This window comes from Ambystoma mexicanum, chromosome 10, assembly GCF_040938575.1.
Source record: "Ambystoma mexicanum isolate Mex_15411 chromosome 10, UKY_AmexF1_1, whole genome shotgun sequence".
Classification (NCBI taxonomy): domain Eukaryota; kingdom Metazoa; phylum Chordata; class Amphibia; order Caudata; family Ambystomatidae; genus Ambystoma; species Ambystoma mexicanum.
In genome coordinates, this window is record NC_090932.1 from 1,509,135,264 (window position 1) to 1,509,155,071 (window position 19,808).

Sequence of the window (19,808 nt, forward strand, 5' to 3'; positions counted from 1 at the left end):
AATAAAATACAAATATTAAGAATCCCTATTAACAATCTCTTGCAAAAATTGTTTGCAACTTTGGCGTGCGTATAATTCGTGGCCATTGATGAACTTGTGACACTAAGTTTGTAATTGGAGCTTTCCACTTTGAGGCTAAGCGCAAGGTGGCACTTGGAAAGTACATGCATAGATTGAGTACCATAAACATTAGACATTCACATGTATGTAGGCGGTATGGCCAGCTATGTTCGAAATGCCCATGATGGAAGAAATGCTAGATTGGAGGCAGAACATTAGGGCAGACACAGGTTAGAGGCGAGGGAGAAAATGTTGCTAGAAGGCAGTTGAGCTGGTTTAAGAGCGTGACTGAGGTGAGAAGGTAAGCTTTTAGTTTGGTTTTCAACTGATTGGTGGGACTGTTTTTCTGATGGCTGGGGAAGAGAATTCCATGCACGTGGAGGGAGAATGGGAGCGAGCAGAAGTACAGGGAGGGTGAGACGCCACAAGCTTAGTCAAGGAAGCTGAGCTCACAAGAATGCTTGTGGAGTTGGATAGATGTACTTAACTGTGGATTAGATTTGTGAACCAGGTTAAATCTGGCCCTGTTTTGCATTGCTGTAATCTGACCTAGTGACAGTACGAGGAACTAGTTGTAAAGTGAGTGATTTGAAGAGTCCTGGTAGCAAAGCTAATTATCTTGTCGATGGGGACTGAAAGCCAAGTTGGGTAGTATGCTGGCACAGCAGTCCAGAGAAGGCAAAAGTGGTGCCTTGGTGGTGTTGGGGAAAGCGTTGATTTTCCGAATGTTTAGGAGTTGAAGCTTGACTTTCTGGAAGTCCACTTCAGAACCAATTTCAAATAAGGGGACATAGGGTGATGCCACACTTTACTTTCCTCTCAGCCAAGTTACTGTCCTTCAATCTCAAGTTTAAATCCTCTACCTTGGGTCTCAATTTTTCACTTGGGCTTCCTCAACAAGTCAACTGGCAATCATTTTCTTGAGCCTTTTCTGCTCTACTCTTGTTAGGAAATGAAGGTCCCAGATGAGTGCATGGCTTTGCTCTCCAGGAAGATTTTGACTTTTTCTGTTGCCACGTCTGATTGTCATGTAGGTAAAACTGACATGTCCATATTCTCATGATCCATCACACTGGGTGAGCCTTTGCTTGGTTTGTCTTACCTTGGGGCCAGAAGTTATCTGTGATGGTCTCGCAGTCACCCAAAGACCAGGTGAGATCTGCCCTCTGCAGAGCCATTCTTCCTACTCTAACCCAATCCAGAAATGCCTCAACGCCTCCTTACTTTGCTAAGACTCCACAAAGCACTAGCAGATCTTCTGTATGTTGTGTTCTCTATGGAGCGAGCAGTACCTGAGTGCAAGAGGCCTGCATTTGCCTCTTGCAGGACCATGTCTTGCAGTTGCTTTGCTTCTGACCCTCCAATTTCTTAATCTCAGATGGGTCACTGGCAGTTGGGGAGGCAGGTGGAGAAGACTTTGGCTGCTGATCTCAGAATTTCCCCGTCCTGTTATCCTGTTCTTACCAGCTGTACCTCAATGAATCATCGAGACTGCAGCCGCTTAATACTCTTCATGCATACCGACGTATAGGTAGATGGAGCTACTTGTGGGCCCACATCTTTTCCAGCGACACTTATCGGTATCGAAGGACCTGATACCCATGTCTGGGCACCTTTTTTTTTTTTTTTTTTTTTTTTTTTTTTTTTTTTTTTTTTTTAAATAGCGTGGGAAGTCTTTGCATACAATGCCACTGCCGCAAGGGCATGTTGCACTGGTTTCTGCTCCTCTGCTAATCAGCCTTCACTTGGTGATGCCCAGCCCCTCACTAGCCGGCTAAGGCTAGGGTGTCCAACCTCAAATGCTCCCAGGCTCCAGAAGCTGTCAGCCTGTGTAACTTGCTCACTGTTAGTCTCCAGTGCCAAATCCATCTGATCCTTTGCTCTGGTACTGTGCCTACCACTCCACCTGGGCTAGACCTTGTTGATGGAGCTGGCAGACGGGTGGGCTGCTTAATGCACCATCAGAAGTGGTGCTCTCGTAAGGCCTTAAAACCTGCTATTCAGTACTCTGGGGGCCACAGAATGTCAGATCCCAGCTCTTGGAGGCATCCAGGAGCAAATCACAGCCCTAACTTTCTGTGAGCCCAGGGGGGAATTGCAACTTTCTTCAGGGTGTAACATTGAGCTCCTTCACAAAGATCAGCATGATGTGCACCAGTGCCCTCCTTGGGATATTTCGAATTTTGAAGGCATGGTTGGTGCTAATTGGGCTCTGCACCACTTCTCTTAACTGAGTTTGAGACCATGAGCCGTACCTTTTTTGTGTTCTATGCTCTTTAAGACTTGTCCTTTCACTCCCCAGGGAATTCTAGAATGAGCTCAGATCAGATGCTATAATGCATTGTGATTGGCTCTTTGGCATCAGTTTGCCAGACCACTGACGCCTCCCTTCCTGTGGATGCACCCGGCTGGTATTCAAGGTTTTGCTCCTCACTCAACTTCAATGTGTTTGGCATCAGTCTCTAGCACGCTTCGTCCTTCCAGTCCACACCCTTATATGGGCATGGCATGCTCTCCATTTCACATCGACCAATGATCTACTATCCCTACTTCAGTCGGCCCCCACACTTTCTGTAAAGCAGTGGATGTTGAGGCCTATTTGTAGCTTATCGCCTCACCCTGCACCTATTGTCCTCAAAGGAGCCTTAGCGAGCCCTCTAATCCACCAGCCTCCAACTAATTTTGCAGTTGGGTGCCGTGGCTGTTGCACATAGTCTTTGCAGGGGACACCAACTAAATACAGAAGGGGGGGGGTGCGGGGGGGGGGGAGTTTCCCATCGGGGAATTATTGGTAATTAGGTTATGTTATTTATTACATATGATGTGGGCCCTAGCCTCGTCTCACTTTGATTCTCTCCTAGTATAGATCGGATACATCAGTCGGAGCACAAACAAATTGATGCTGAAAAACTCATGAACGGATGTTAAGTTGATGTATTCATTATTGGATGCATTGCAAGAATTCATGTGAAATTAAATGCTTTGACTAAGGTGTAAAGAGAAAAAGGAAAAAAGTTAAGATTAAGTACTACAAAAAGATAAATCCAAGGATCAGGTGTCAACCAACATGAACGACCAAAAAATGAGGAAAATATCCAATTTGGCCCTATACACAGCCGCAGCTGTCTAATAGTCTTAACACAGAAGGGCAAACTCTGTCTCTGATGGGAACTGCTAAGAATATGGCTAAATACAGGGGACACAAACTGTGTGTGTGTGTGTGTGTGTATATATATATATATATATATATATATATATATATATATATATATATATATATATACACACACTTTATTTGTAGGTGCTTTGCCATTTTCAACACTTCTAAATGCTGTTCTAAACGAGTACCCGTGGCCAGGGCAAAATGTGATTTAGCCCATTTGTGGTCATAGGTTTGTGCCATAGTCCCCTTTACACTGATTAACTGTTTTCTATATGGCAGAAAGACCTGTCTGAACTAACATGTATGCCTCAAGCTACTGTTGAGAAATTTGTAGTTTTAAGGGCTTAAAAGTAGACTTTATGGGCTTTTTTAAAGTATATATTTTAGTAATTGTTTTGTAGGATAAATATTAATATGCAAGCTTCTTCTATTAGCTTCTCGTACTAGGCCAAGAAAAGTAATTTTATAGACTCTTGCTGCTTGTGTGCAGTGGGTTCTGCATGGTGAACAACCATGGCACAAGTGAACCGTCTTTGCACACTTCTGCGGGAGGCTATGTAAAAAAGAATACAACCCAGGTTCTCTCGGTTTCCTGCTGCCATCTCGGTTAATTCTGGCCAGAAGATTCCAGTTGCAGTCCTAGTTTAACAATGATTGTTTTTATTTACGGAATGGGAGAATTGGTGCGGTAGTAGGCTTTGTTTTGGCCACTGTCAGCTCTTAAGCAAGGTAAGCAGCGTCTTGCGTTGGGTGTTGCTTTTTTGACAGCTAGCTTCCTCCATTTTGTGATTCACCAGCAATCTTGTGTACATCAAGGTATTCACTTCTTAACGATTCTTTTTAATCTGTTCAACTTCTTCTTGTGCATTCATCTGGTGTTGGTCTTAATTTTCGTGATCTTGTTTGCACCTCCTAATTTCTACCCTCTAAAATTTGACAACCTGCAAGCCCTAGAAACCTTTAGGCAAACTCTATCCCTGTATTTTGAGATAAGAGTAGATCTTATTGCACCTGGTATTCCAGAGTGTTAGCCAAGCAGATTGCAGTGTTCGAAATTGAGATTCTATGAGCAGGAGCTAAAACCCAGTCCTGGGTGTCCGGGCATCACCATGTAGGCAGGAGCTACCAGAGATGCTGCTTTTAACTTGTCCACTCTTGGGTGGATAGTGCGGGGGCAATGTGCTAGCCTTGGAAGCAAGACGATGCAGAGCAACGAAGGTTCGATTCCCTTGGTCCGCACTTAAAAACCTCCGGGTATTAAGCACGTTATAAATAACCAATCATATAATTTTTATGTACCATTGTGTTTAAATGTGTTATGTAACTATTAACTGAGTAATTCAGAATTTTAATGAAGATTTAGAACATGTTTGTAAGGCACAAGTTGGCCCTAGGAGCCAAAATTAGCTGGTTTCAAGCTAACCAGGTTCTACTATGCTAGAAGTGGCTCCCAGGACCCCTCCAATTTCGAACCCAGTGATTGGAATTATACACATCATTGAGGGTCATGAAAGGATATGATTTCCAGGCCGGGGAGAGGGGGGGGGGGCAAGGGGGTTTCACTGATAATGGTACAGAGCATGCCACTTTGCCTGGTTGTTGTAATTTTGCACTGAGTAATTCACTAACCTTGTGCCTCTTCATCACAGGAGATTGTGTTTTTTGGCCAGTCCAAGATCTACACCTACATGAGTCCTACAAAATCTCCAAACACTCGCCCTCCACTTCAAGAAGAGAACTCTGCCACACCACATGAAGGGAAATGTCTAGGGAAACCAGTGATTGAGGCGCACAGAAAAAATGATGGTAGGACCCGAGTCTAACCACTCGTTCCGCTTTTAATGCATACGGGTATTTTCTCTTTGGACGTGGGGGTGTACTTATTTTTTTTAATTATATTTTTTTCTTCCAAGGAATGTCTAGGAGTGGTGGGGGTCTCCCAATGGGATTTATTCACCTTTCCCTAACCCTCACCTTGTTGCACTCGGTGACCGCACACATTCTTCCCCCCCGCACTCCCCCTCACACACAGGTACCGCTTTCTCCCACAGCAATGCCTCCCCTTTTGCAAACTACGCTCCACCGCCCCTTCCTCTGCCTGGTCTCTTGATCTGCTGCTTCTCCACTTGACCTCACTCGAACAACCAACACGCCCCTCCCCCCCACAAATCTGTACTATCGCGTTTTTACATAGTTTCATCTGTGGGTTGGTCCCTCCCCTCCGCCCTGTTACCCCCCCCCCCCCGCCTTCTCCTCCCCATGGGCCGCTCACCTAGGTCGATTCCCCTGAGCCGTGGTTCACACAGGTGCAAGGTTACAAAATGCTTGTTAAGCTTCACCCCCTTGTCCAATGCTGATCTGCCTGTGCTCTGTGATGGTTGCTCGACATGGGAATCTGTCCATGGTTTGCCGAAATAAAGCCTCCATTGATGGTGCGCGATAGGCTGTTAGCAAAATGTGTGTTCCTCGCTGCAACTCGCTACCATGGATCTGGTCACTGGTGTCGCTTACCCTAGAGGTTTCTGATGATTGGAGTTCTGGAAAGGGAGAAAGTTGGCCAGCATGGTGTTGGCCATTGGATGATTGCCAGTGGTATTTCCCAACATACACTGCCTGTGACAGATATTCTGGTAGGCCGTCTGTTCTAGGTTGTCTCGCAGCGATGACCAGTTTCTTCTGCTGTATTGGCTCCAGTATTCCGATCTTGGAGAAAGCTGCTGTTAGTAAAAGATTCTCTGCAGATCTTCTGCAAGTACAATCTGACTAAAGGGTGAACTGAAGTGAAAGGGATATTTAAATTGAGGTAAACGACGCAGTGGCAAGAAACTGGAACCGGCAAATAAATATATATATAGTTACTTTCCCATCAAAAGGCTACTCTTCTTCTTTTAAACAAAAGCTGAATGGTTTATTTTTGTTTTTTTGTTTCTCAGCCACTCTACGCATTTGGCACGGTATAAAGGGTGAATGCAATTCGGAACTTAAAAAATTCCCCATGAAAGGTAATGCCAAATTCAGGCTACAGTGACCTCTAGTTGCCTGAATCCACAATCCTTGAACTTCCAATTTGTGTTCCTCTGGGAACCTAGTTAAACTTTGCCCTGTCATTGAGACCATTACTTCAAAAAAATGCTTAATTGACTAGGTTACATTACATGAGCATTTCAAACTGTAAACTTGCACCAAGGAATTTAAACCTGCCGTTTGAGATGCAGCTCCTTCAAACACTTGAATAGTTTGCGATTGTACTGTTTCTAATAACTGTTACGTTATGTGGCAACTCCTATCTGGGCCTGTTTTTGTGTTGGGGCACAAATCTAGATTAGTCTATGCAGCTCCATTATTTCTATGGAGCACACTATTTTTTGATGAGCAAATTCATGATTTGCTGTAGTGCAATGACCGTCTACTGCTGCCCCCCCCCCCCCCCCCGCCCCAATGGTCAATCCAATATCTGCGAGGACTTCAAAATGGATCAGAAGTTTCAAGAAAAACGACAAAGGACCAACACAAATGTTGGTACGTAAGCCATGAAATTTAATTTAATCTAGGTTAGTATCTTCATCTAATTTTGCAAGGCTTTTAAATGAGTGAAATCTCCAAAAAGCCATTCAAAATGAAAGATGAGCGTAATGGCTTGTAAGTCTTATCACATCCCATTTCTTTCGTGAGACGTTGTCCAGAGCAGTGACTAATGTACGATGCTCAGCAGCAGTTTTTTTTTTAAAGCAAGAAAAGCAGTGGGTTGATTGTGCCTCCTATGCTCTGTCCCGCCTTTTGGTCTTTCTGCGTCGGTGGCGACTTTCTCTTGCCTGTGTTTAGCTTCTTGTACCAGCACCGCTTCTGTGGGTGCTCTACATGTGGCATGCAAACCAGGTGGGTGCTGCCTAATGCCCCTGCACCAAGATTTTCCCTAGGACCTTTGCTGTGCCATTTATTATTTCCGCACCCCCCCCCCCCCCCCCCCCCTCCCAACAAGGGTCTTGCTAAGATCCTGAACAGGATGCAGGCAGTGGAGCTCCTCTTTCAAGCACTATCCTACCTTTTAGCAGTAATCTACTTTCCTGCTGCACATCTTTGTTCAGGTTGCCTGAGCCCCATATCCCCCTTTACAGACTATTACCTATGTTTAGTAAGGGATTCTGGGCAGGACCCGTAGCAGCCCCCACCATGAGGAGTTTAGTGGTGGGTTTTAGTTTTCTCTGGCTAGATTCAGTCTGTGTGCAGCCTCTTGCCACAAGGTCTTTCAAGGAAGACCTTCTAAAGCAGGGGTTGAAATGAGGATTTGTGGAGCAGGAGTTAAAAGCAGGTCCTTGGTGTCTGGCATCACCCAGTAAGTAGGAGCTTACTTTGGGGAACTTGGAGTTCCTGCATAGTGGGGTGTAAATTACACTTGCACATATGTGGCAAACTAGAAACATCTACCCTTTTTTTAAATATGGCCCGTTATAGTTTAAATGCCTTTATTTAGATGTGTTCTAACGCTTATTTTGAAGAAGAAAGATTTAGAATCGCTTTTGTACATTACTATAGGACTAGTGGGCCTAGGGAGTGAAAGGTAGCTTCCGGGTGCTATTGGCATCAAACCAGCCAGGCTATACTGGGCTACAAGCAGTTCAATAGCTTCAGGCTCTTGACAATGTCAGCCCCTTTCAAGTAAGGGACCCCTTCAGTATCTGGGTTGGCCATTACCCCATTGCAGATGTACTTCAGCTCCAATAAAGTCCTCAGTCTGGCCTCTGCGCTAGTTGCTAGGACTGCAATGCCAATATTGGTACCCATGCCTCTTCCCCTCACCCCTGGAACTCTTCCATTAGCCCCAAGGCCCAGACCCCCTAGCGATGTTCAATGTGGATTCACCATGCTCTGTCTGGAGATCCCAGTGTCTGGGAAGATGCTGAGGATTCATCCTCCACTCACCCTCCTATACGGAATTTTCATGAAAAATCTTCGAATTACACTTGTTAGGCTGCAACGCCTTCTCTGGCAGAAGCACCTGGGGGCAATGCCCCAATATGTTGGGCATCCCTTTACAGGCAGTTATTCTCTAGGCTGTTAGGAAACTGTTTCTCCAAACACTAACCAACTGTAGCCTGGAAGCAATTCGGGCTCCTACAAGACCAGAAAGTTTCTTGCCACTGGCCAACCCCTTGCATAATCGGTAGTGTCTGCTGCTCTTTGACTGTCTCCCTTCAACGGCTTCTGCCTCTGGTCAGTCTGCACTGTCTAAATCTTCTAAGGAACTGCGTAATGAATCTACTGTTAGCCTTGTGTACATGAAATGCATTAACTCTGATGCCATATTGGGTGCATGCAACCTTCTGGAGGGAGTGTGCTGGCGATAATTCTCAAAGGTGCCAATTACCTTCTACCTTCGAGACCCCCAGATCTTTTGCTGGACTTAATTTTTATCCTGGAGAGAGTGAGACCTTTTACCCACTTGCTCATGTATTTTCCTTTGATTTGAACACGGTTTCTTTTAGTTTTGGAGTCTGACCAACATTGACACCCAGCACCATCGATGCAGTGCCACAGAGAAATCCTTTAGATTTGTGTTAAGGTTTAAATACCTTCTCTTGGATAACTATTTCCAAGAGCAGTAAAGTGAAATTGACTTTACTTTTTGTAACTTTGTAGACCCAGCACACGCCATCTTGAGTGCTGGAGGGGTTACTTGGTTACCTCTTTTTGTCTACTCTCTCATGTAACATCTTTGTTACCCTTTCTACAGTTAATGGCTGGTGGCAGTGGTTAACTATCTCCTACCATTGTGTGCTTTTACCGCATGCTGCAGTACAGCACCCATGTGTGCCCATTTTGTCAATGGCTCTGTCTTTTTTTTTTTTTTCGCCATTTCTTGTTGTAAAGGTCCATATTGTGATTTACTCTGCGTGCCAAACCACGTTTGGTCCCTTTGCTCCCTTTGTTCGTTTTGTCTTTGGCGGGGTTCACTGGTGAAACCCGCCTCTGGCTCCAGTCTCTCTGGCACGGTAGCAAGGGAGGGAGGTTCCCGATCCCTGTGCTTAGTCTCCTTGGTTAAAGGAATGCACCCAAAGGTGATTGGCTGTCTGGCTGTTCTTGGAGGACAGCAACCCTGCGGTTTGAGTGACAGCTAGCCTGTGAATGAATGGTGGAGACTTGTATAAGACTGGGTGTTTTGCAAGGAAGGTGGAGTTGACCACTGGATGAAGGCATCTGAAGAACTTGGAAGAGAAGCTTGCTGCAACTCCTGGACTGTTGGTTTGCCTGGTGAAGCCCTGCTACAGTGTCAAAGCTCCAAATTTGCCTAGACTAGAGAAGCTCTGCAAAGGACGACTTCTCCCCTTGGGTTGGTGGTACCAATCGACTCCAAGACGAACTCTACTGGCAATCCTCTTTGCTGGCTGTACTTCATTGCTGCTGCATGAACCAAGTGCCAGGGGACAGGAACACCAGAATCGAGTTTTTAAGCCAGCCTTGAGCTCTCGGAAGATCCTCTGGACTCCCTTGAAGCAGGACTAACCAAGCCTGAGCCACCTAAACTGAGTTCTGGACCCCAGAAGCAAGGAAAGTCCACAAGTTGTCCAAGAACCACAGTGATTCTATTCGCGAGAAGCTGAAACCGCCAAGTGCCGCTGATCTGAACTTTGCCCATTGCTGCCGCCGACCTTCGAATCGTAGTGCAGGAGTACCCAGATGTGTACCTTGTCCCCTCGACTGAGGTGCAGGAACAGGATCTGCCAGACCACAACAGGAACTGAAGCCAGCTGGAACCAATTTCTTCAGACATAAGGTACTGTGAACTAAGGGTTGCTTGCCGGCTCTGAGACTTGCATTGGCTGCCATTTGCAGAGGTGCTTGCAGCTTTGCCCTCCACAAGCCTCCCCGCTTGTGGTCCAACAGTGAAGCTCTCTAACATTGTGCAAGACTTTTTACTTGCCTTCAGGAAGTGCCTCATCTCTCCTAGACTTTGCTCAGTTGGCATTGTCAGTCCTAGCTCCCTGAAGACTCTTCTAACCTCTGACTGTGTTTTGATCTGTCCCTCCAAAAAGTCATACATTCTTTACTTGTATAGTGGGAAAGGTTTATTCTACATTGCATGGGGGTGGGGAGGGTTGTTAAATGTGCTTACCTGTTTGAGAAACTTGTTAACCATTGTTTATTTCCCTAACCTCAAACTCTGTATTCTAAATGTACCTCTCATATATCAATGTCCAGTATCCCAGTTATTGAAGTCACCTTGGGGTGTAGGAAGTGTGTGTGCCATCCCAAAAGGGTATCTACTGATTTATTGAAAGTGTATTTTGAGCTATATATAATTGGTACATATTTGCTCCCTTCCAAAGAAGGCTTATAAAACTGACTTAATAGAGAATGATTCAATAAAAAAAAAAATGAATGCAAGTGTTATTTGGATACTTGTCGCTGAAACTCTGTTGCAACCCTACAGCTCACATTGACCCCGCTTGAGAGAAACCTGGCTGCTCAGTCACTAACAAGTTGTGTAGTACAGACTTGTACCAAAGGTTTGGTTACCTATTGCCAAGAGGACAAGGCTGGTGCAGTCTCCCACAGGGTACTGCATGCAATCTTGCCTAACGTAGTTTGCCCCAGAGTGATCATGTCTTGGAGGGCCTGACAGAGGCAGCCCACACCAGTGACTTAGTCTTTTGGAGCCACTGGGCAGGCATGTTGGCACTGCAGTGTCTCGCAGACTAAGGGAGTTGCCTGGCCTGGGTTATCGAGGAGCTGCACGAAAGGGTAGGGCTGAGCCTTTTGGTGGAGATGCTCTTTTAAAAACCACTCCTGATGATGTCTTGCCGAAGGAGAAGGTGAACGCCTTAACTGCCAATTTTCAGCTATTTTGGGCACTACAAAACTACGCTCATCTGCATCGTTCTAGACCAGAGAAAATAAACTTGCGTCTGGTGCTTTCAGAAGTGGTCCGAGCAGAGACTTGACACCTCCTGGGTGGGCTGGTACTCGCCATCCAAGGCACGCAGTCCTCTGCTGGAAAGTACTGCTGAAGACTGACCCGGTGAGGGGTACAGGGTTTGCATGTCGGGACGTAACCCAAGAATCCTGGGCCCCTTCTGTGGTCTCCCCTGGTTCAGGGCCCCTTGCTTGTCTCAATTTCTTTGGATCTCCAGAAAGAGATCCAGAAACTTTTTGGTTTATATATACTAGAGCTTATCCATCCCAAGCAATTTGGGCTTCTTCTTGAACCTCTTTGCAGTTCGGAAGAGGCTTGGAAGCATTTTCAATTCCTAGCAGTGCAAAGGTTTAAGATGGTCAGTCGGCTCATCTTCACTGAAGTGACATCTCCTTACTAATGTTCTTCACATGCTCGTGCCCAGACGAGCCTGCGCTTAACCTGGATGTTGGGAGTAAACTTTGATTTAGAATGATAGATATCCTTCAGGTCTTTGTATCACTTGTTTGTGCCAGGTGTTGGAGCCCCGAAGGTAACAAAGACCTCCATGGCTACTGGAGCCAATTTCTTTCCAGGAGCATGCAAACCAATGTGGACTGGGCTCCCCTTTTATTTGCACTATGCCACAGGTGTCAATTCTAGGTCTGATCCCTGCCTGGATACAAGGGAGGCGGCGGGGGGGGGAATATCCACTTCTAGAAGTGGAGTGGAACATTGGAAGTAATTTAGTATAACAAGCTGTCCAATGTTGTGATGTAACAGTGAATTTAAAAAAAGGGACATCTCACGAAACAATGCAGCACTCTCATATGTAATTTAAGAGTGGGGGGAGGAGTGGTCACATTCTCATAGGATCCCCAGTTGAGCTAGAAGGGATACTTTTGATATGATATGGTATTTGTAACGCGCCTATACACCAGTGTTTCAAGGCGCGACGAGGCGGGGGGGGGGGGGATAAACAAGGGAAAGACAGACAAACGATCCTACTAGGCCAGGTGTCATTCAGATCGCGCAAGTGCCGAGGTAAGGGGAAAAAGGAGAAAGTGCAAGGGGAGGAGGTGGGGGGGAAAGTGCAGTACAAGGTAAGTAGCGTAAAATAAATAATGAATAAAAAGGGCCAGCTGGTGGCAAGTGCGAGGTAAGTGCAGAGCAAGTGCTGGGAAGGGGGCTGTAGGGATACAGTGACAGTCCCACGGTGCAGGGGGGGGCCAAGGGAGGCAGTGCAAGTGGAGAGTGGCTGGGCAAAGGAAGTGATTTGGCCTCTGTTAGCTGGATGTAGGGGTAGAGTACAGTGGGGAAATTACCCAAAATTAAAGAAAACGGTGCTCCCCAGGTTTTGTAGGGTGGCTGAGGAGGGAACATTAGCACTACTCTATGTAACTGTAAATCTATTAGTTTCTTCCTTGTAAGCTGTGGTGGGATCTGTATACTTGCTCAGGTTGGACTTCATGCATGTATGTTAATGTATCTTTAATGGACAGTTTTGTGGGCATTATAAATACTTACCCAGCTCCCTTTACAGTCCAATATTTTTGTTGTATCCTTGTTACCATGTGCAATTACTTAGTGTGAAAAGCCTCTGCCGATTCACTGTTTCAGTTTTGTGTTGCAAAAGCCCACAGTATTGCTGGCTCCGGGAAAAACACAGTTGGCGTGATTTTATTTATTTTTGTTTTCCTCCTTGCTCTGTGGCCAGTTATTTTAGGTATTTCTGCCTTACCAGGGATTTCTCAACAGATATTTAGTAAGTTGTACAATGGCAAAGCAGTTAGCGTTTAACTCGTAGGAAATTAACTGTGGTTAACAGATGCAGTACTCCTTTTTAACCAATTACCAAGGAAATTGCTACGCACTTTGAATAAGATTCAATATTCCTTAAAGAGGCAAGACATGAAATTACTCGCCGGTAAATCAACTTTACTAAACATATGACACAATCCAGTACATAGCAAGTCTTCAAGAGTACCCCCCCCCCCCCCCCCACAGTTCAGTAAAATTGTTTTTATAGAGTAGAAAATACAGTTAGACATCTTTTTACTCTTCTAGATGGAGACCGTTAAGTGGCCAAGGGCAACTAGTTTGTGGTTTTGGAGCATGCGTTTGTGGAGAATTGTGAATGAAAATTGCCCAAAAGAGCAGTTTCTGGAGTTGAGACAACAAAACCCTTGGAATGGAGGTCCATCTCAAAGAACTACCAAGCAGTGCCACACTGAATAAAAGAAGCCACTCTGCTGCAGGCGGTTTTCAAGTTTCAAGAGCAGTTGCTGTGCGCATTTTCCAAAAAAGAGCATTATTGAAGATTCAGTAATTCCTGTGTTGAGGGATGTTAGGACTGTCTTGCTGAAGACTTTCTCAACTAAAGGCTTAGTAAAAACAAACTGTACAGGACTCCACTCTTAATAAGGCTGTGCCACCCGAGTATAGGGTAGGATAGAGTAGCCAGACTTATCTTAGGAGGGAGAGGGCTGTAGAATCAGTACAAAGGAATTGTAATACAAATGGTCCAAAGAGAAACAAACCCTATGTATTGTAAAAAAAAAAAAAATGCATGGTTTATTTAAATAAAAGTAGGCCCAGGTAATCTTGGGAGTAAGTACTATCCCAGTTCAAATACACATTATAAAATAAACACAACCCTATGCTTGTAGGTACACAGGCCAAATCATTATTTGGAACAACTAACCGAAGTTCGAGGCAAGTCCAGGCCAATGGTTCCTTTTGGATACTTACAATAATACAGGGTAGTAAACCCTAGCAGTTGTACTGTGACGCTCGGCAAGAAACCTCATAGGAATATCAACTGGACAATATACTTTGCGGCATAGTGACACTTATTCTAGGAACAGTAAAAACCTATAACTTTTGGGATAGCACAGTTATGCTCCAGTTGTAAACCTTTTTGTGTAATCTTTAATTGCAGTTTTTCAGTGCAGACTAAAAGCAATAACAAACTTATTTTTGGAAGGCACACAGCTAACGCAAGGTCTGTAACATTATAAGGAGTTACTAGCAACCTAAAAGTTTGACTTGGGGGAAGCAAGACCCAATTGGCGACACTCGTATATCCTAACCCGAATAAGTGAAACCAACAGCATTTCTTTTGGGAAGAGGGAACCCAATTCACAGGTGTGTAACCTAACCATCAATCTACTTTAAGTTGGAATGGTGTGACCGTTTCTAAGGAAAGCAAGACTTTGAGAATACTTGGTTAAGAAGGCACTCAGTTTATTCAAGGTAAGTAGATCCTAGATTACTTTTCAGAATGGCAGAACATATCTAAATTAAGTAATAGCCTTTTGTAACTATAAACACTACAGTTACCAATTAATTCATTAACAAGTAATTAACTTCAACACTTGGCTTTCTTGTCAAGGCAGACCCCTCAAAGAATCCAGCCTTTCCCAATACTAAGAGTTGGCTGAGGCAGTAGGGGGACCCTAGTGGTCTAGGAGCCAGCTGTAGTCAGGGGGGGGGGGGTGAGAGGGCTCAGTTGCAGGCAAAGTTCAGAGTTCCAGAGGGAGATAAGTATTCTACTTTAGAGATATTTGAGGGTCCAGGGACTTCACAGAAGATACCCTAGGAGGATTCCAGAAGTGGGCCTGGGTGAACTGGACGAGAGACCTCCCACCCACGCAAAATACCCCCAGAAATAAACAAATCACAAGAGACTTAAGTAAATACCCAAGCCAGCACAGTACCTTGGCACAGAAGATTTTGCAGCAGGAGGACTTCAATATCTGCAGCCAAAAGTCCAGTCTTTGAATTCCTTCATCAAGAAGACTGGGCACTGGGAGTTTTACAGCAAGGAACACTGGGAAGGCTCTAGGCAAGGTTTTCCTCGCGGCTGGATACAACTCTGGATTTGGCGCCTTTTTCAGGAGCACAGAAGACCTAATATTGCCAGTCGGATTCTCGCTGTTTGCATCATCAGCACTCAGACTTTTTCGGACTCTTTTCACGTCTCTTGAGGTCCAGGAGGATGCCCACAAAGTTTCTGCAAGAGTCTGAATTCGGAAGACCATGCACTGCAAAATGTCTCTAGGTCCCAGGGTATTTGGGTACTGCAGCCCCGCAAGGTCACCAGGCTCTAAATTGGGTTCACAATTTTTGGAGTCCCAGGTCAATTGGAAGGGAGGGCTACAGCAGGCTCTCTGGAAATAATCTGTCGCGATGCCTTCATCCTCTTCGCTTTTTGGTTTCAGTGGTTTACTGCCTCTTCAGCTTCCAGAATCACTTTTCTGCAGGTACCCAGCAAATCAAACGGCCTTGCAGCATTCAATTTTGGGGTGAGGGGGCTGGGGGGGGGGGGGGGTTTAGGGTGAGGGGGGGGGGGGTTAGGGTGAGGGGAGGGGGTGGCATTGGCAATCCTTTTAGGACAGCAGCTGTCCAGTTTGGATTCTCACATTCAGGCTGACCAAGGACTGCAGAGTTTTGGACACCTCTTGCTTCCTGCCTTCAGACGCGAGGGAGGGAGGGAGGGAGGGAGGGAGGGAGGGAGGGAGGTTGATCAATCCACAGGATTCCTGCCGAAGATGAAAATCGCACAAAGAATTTCCTGCTTTGGAGGTCATGGGGAAGGAACAAGGTGTGACCGGAGCTCAAAAGGCAAAAGACGAGGCCCATTTTGGTAAAATGAGCACCCATGGGTGCTTTACTGGGGCTGTGCAAACTACCCGCGGTATAGGTGCACCATATTAATTTCACTGCCACCAGCCATTAAAGGTATCTAGTTTTTAAATTTAACATTTATGTTAAAAGGACAATGAGAGCAGGGAATTACTCTGTATTTCCCCAGCATTCCACATAAGGTTGGGTGGGTGCTGTTCTCGCCTAATAAAATGTAAAGGGGATCCAAAGATCCATTTTACCCTTGGGGAGCTGTAGTTCTCAAGTTTAGCCAGGTTGCCCCTAGGGCAACCCAGCAACGATGGGCACGAATTGTCAGAGGATAACTTTTTTTAAAAGGCACTATGGAGAGTCTTAAAAATGACACCATATAAAAATTCCGAGTGTGGTTCCCTCTCGGAGGTATAAGGAAAAATAATCCACCAGTCAAAGGAAAAAGTTCATGGGTTGACGCAGGTCAGGAACATTTCATTACTATGAAAATCTTACCCAACAAGGGCCCAGCTGGGGGACTGCAAACAAAAATTCTGTGGTCCTTGGTAGTGGGCGATGCAGGGTTCTCGGGCCCAGAATTTGGCTTCTGAGGCTGTAGCCTGCTTTGAAGATCCATGGCCTTGAAGACTGTTGTGTCCACTCCCCTGGTGATCCATTAAGGTCTGCTATGGAGGACTGTGGGGTGAATGTCGGTGTGTAAGAAAGGGCAGCACATGGTTCTAGAGATTCCAGATATGCAACTGGAATGGGAGCATTTGCCTAATGTCCATGGTGGAACAGGTGGCACATAATCTCTACAGGGTTCCAGTAGCAAAGGGGCCCTACCACTTCTCAGTTCAGGGATGCAAGAGCTTCAAGGAGATTGGGATTTCAAGCATTAGAGTTGATGCATTGTTCTCCGGGTCAGGGTGAAGGAATCTTGTCTGTTCCTTTTGGCTATCTGGAGAGACAGTTTCGCCATCTGATTCGGTGGAGCATTTAAGGTGCTGATGCAAAGCTTTAGTCCTTCCATGTGGCAGCCGACCTTCCAGTTTTGCAGATTTAGAGTTCCCGCAGGAGACCACGTTAGAGGGTAAGAGGCACTGCTTTTAGCTCTTCTGGGAGGCAGTAACTGCAACCAATGGCATGCCATGCAACATTCAGAGGTGGTCAGACAGTGGTTGACCATCTCTCCCAAACTCACCCAGGCATTTGGAAATGGCTCTCCTACACAAATGAAGGACCTCCACAGTATCCTGGAGCTATATTCAGGCTGCTACAGCCCCAGTCCTGGTATATTAAAATGCTCATTTCCTCCCATACACATTGATTGGGGGGAGGAGGTGTAGTTGTATGTCAGCTTGCCCCACGACCCTAACTTTAAAAAGTAATACTCCTACGTCCCGTCCCCTTTCCTCCATACTATGGGACATTCCTCCGTCCTGTGGGACGGGACCGGAGCACTTTGTAAAAGCATCCAAAAAAATGTTTAGTCCTCCCTCTTTGTACGCGGGGCCCGGCATGCGGCCGTAACCCCACCCATCTCGGCACCGCATCACCCCTCAGTCCTTTTCCCCGCTTGTTCGGGATTGGACGTGCTTGCATCCCCCGGAAGATCTTCCCTTTTTTTTTTTCCACTCTTCTCTGGCTCTTGCTAGCGATCGTGTCTGTTGTTCAAACTAGACTTTCCCGATTGTTTATCGTGTCACTGACGCTTCGCGAGGGCGGATCCCCATCCTCTTGGTCTACAGTGTTTGGGTCCGGATCACTGTTGGACTCCTGTTTTTTATTGCAACTCCCTTTCGGTCCGGGCACTTCAATGTCGGTTGGAGCGGTGGGAAGAGGTGTTTCGACGTACTCCTCCTTCGCATTTTCAGCCGTCTATCAACAAAAAGAACAAATGCTCGGTAAGTTCTCTACTTTTCAGAGCACCCCGGCCGGGAGATACTTTTTCTGGCTCTTCCTGATCCGGGAGGAGCGTTGATTGCTCAGTCACTGGGGATTGCCCCAAGATGCCTTCTGGGCCTAATAATTGTACCAGAGTTTTCTCTGAGGGTCTCCGTAAGGGGCCTGTGGATACCAGAGCACACTCCGAGGTGACTCCTGTGGGGGCTGCCTGTAGACCCTGTTCTACTGAGTTGTGGGGTACCGGAGCTCGCTCAGAGGCCTCATTATCGGCTTCCCTCAAAAGTACTGGGCTTTGCCCGAGGCCTCGGCTGGGATTGGTGTTACTGAACTGCTGTTTGAGGCCCATGCTAGTAAGGCTGTTACCGGACCTGGGTCCGAGGTCCCTCATGCAGAGGCTAGTGACCAACATTTCTGAGATACTTGCCAAGGCCTTATCGGTGAAAGTTGTTCCTCGCCGTTCCCACTCTTGTGGTGACACCAGAACTGTTGAGGGGGCAAGGAGTGAAAGTTCTTACTTTACCGGCAGTGCCGCAGTCCTACCTTTGAAGGCTAGTTTGGCTATTGGGACGTCGCAGAAACATTCTAGTACCAGCTCGGTTCCTTATGTAAAGGCTAAAATTAAGACCCCTGACCCACCGACGGGGACCCCCCCCTGCCACACGTGCCACAGATCCTCTCAGGTGATGGCAAAATGGCGGCTGTTCCCACCACGACCACGGTGGCTTCCCCGACAACTACGCCATCAGCCTCGGCTGTAGGAGTTGGTTCCGCGGGTGAACATAATTCCTTGTGTACATCCGTTTTTGTCCATTTTACAATTGGAACGCCCGGATGCCCCTTACGCCCAATGTCTCGTTGCCTGTGGGTTTGGCACCTTTGATTTTTTTTATGGACACTTAGGGGGATGGACCTGTGTGGCAACCCTCCCCTCTGCGTCATTGGGATTATCCTCCTCTTGAGAGGCCTTCTCCGGCAGTTCCAAAACTGTCTCGGACGCCTTTTTCGGCAAATTTCAGACGCGTATACGTACCGACCCCATGAGAGTATTTCAAGGGTCTTTTTAGGGAGATGCCCGCCTGCGCTTCCACCCGTTCCACCAGTGGTTCTGCCGGCGCTGCCCTTGCCTACAGTGCCTCCACTGACCCTTCCGCCCTTGCCCGTATTGTCCCCCCATGGACAAGGCAGTGCCTGACTGGTTCAGCAGGATCCTGACCTATCGGATGATGCGCAGGGTGAGCAGGACAGCGAACACCAGCCCTGCTCTATTAGAGCTTTTCATGACTGGGTACTGGACATGAGGTGCCCATTGGATGTTCCAGTACCCGGGGAACCCGCTCTGCAGGAGGGTGTGCTTTCGGGGACATTCACCTTGTCTCCTTCAGAGTGTACTGGCCTGTTCTTGCAGAAGGACGTTTTGGCCGAGGTCCGTAGGCTCTGCGAAAAGCTACTCTGGACTTTTCGTCAATAAGAAAATTGACATGCGATACAGGCTGCATTCTTCAGAAGATGTGGCCTGCCATCTTGTCTGCACCCCCTCCTCCACAGTGGTGGCCGCGGCCACTTTGCAGTCCAGGCCTGCAGCGTCCTCTTCTACGACGGCGACTCAGGTTCTGGGGGAAAAAGGACAAACTTCTGGACTCCCTTGGGGGGAAGATTTTCGCTAACTCGGCCTTGCAGCTCCAGCAGGCTAACGCAAAACTGGTGTTAGCGGGGGGCGAATATGAAGATGATGTTGAGGTCTGTCAGAGTTTGAGGAGTTCATTCCGGTCGAGAAGTTGGAAGACTTTAAGGCGGGTTTATCTGACGCCAGAGTCTTGGCCCAGGATCTGGTTGAGGCCGCGGCTCATCAGGTCAGTACGGGGCCTTATGCTGGATGATGACACCTCTCGACAGGCGTGGCTGCATGCCACCAAGTTCTCGTAGGAGGTACAGGATAAGGTGTTGGACCTGCCGTTTGACGGTAAGGAGGAGCTTTTTCATTCCACAACGGATGTGGAGCTCACCAAAACAAAGGACAGCACCCAAATAGCTAAGTCCTTGTCAGCCCTGGTTAAAAACCCCTTTTAGGACCCAGACACCGCTGTCGCAAAACCGGCCCTCCTCTGGTTTCAGGTGCTTCCTAGACTGGACATCCTACAGAGTGGATACTCATTTGGGTAATAACTG

The 19,808-nt window shown here is 46.7% G+C and overlaps 1 protein-coding gene across 3 annotated transcripts in view; it reads left to right on the plus strand.

The window, feature by feature from the left end:
• The window catches only part of KMT5A (lysine methyltransferase 5A), a 115,332-nt gene that overhangs the window by 35,423 nt on the left and 60,101 nt on the right, over window positions 1–19,808 (plus strand). For all 3 annotated transcript variants that reach the window (XM_069619671.1, XM_069619673.1, XM_069619672.1), the window contains exon 3: window positions 4,873–5,029. In XM_069619671.1, the coding sequence (XP_069475772.1) occupies window positions 4,873–5,029 (157 nt within the window). The remainder of the gene's footprint in view (window positions 1–4,872; window positions 5,030–19,808) is intronic.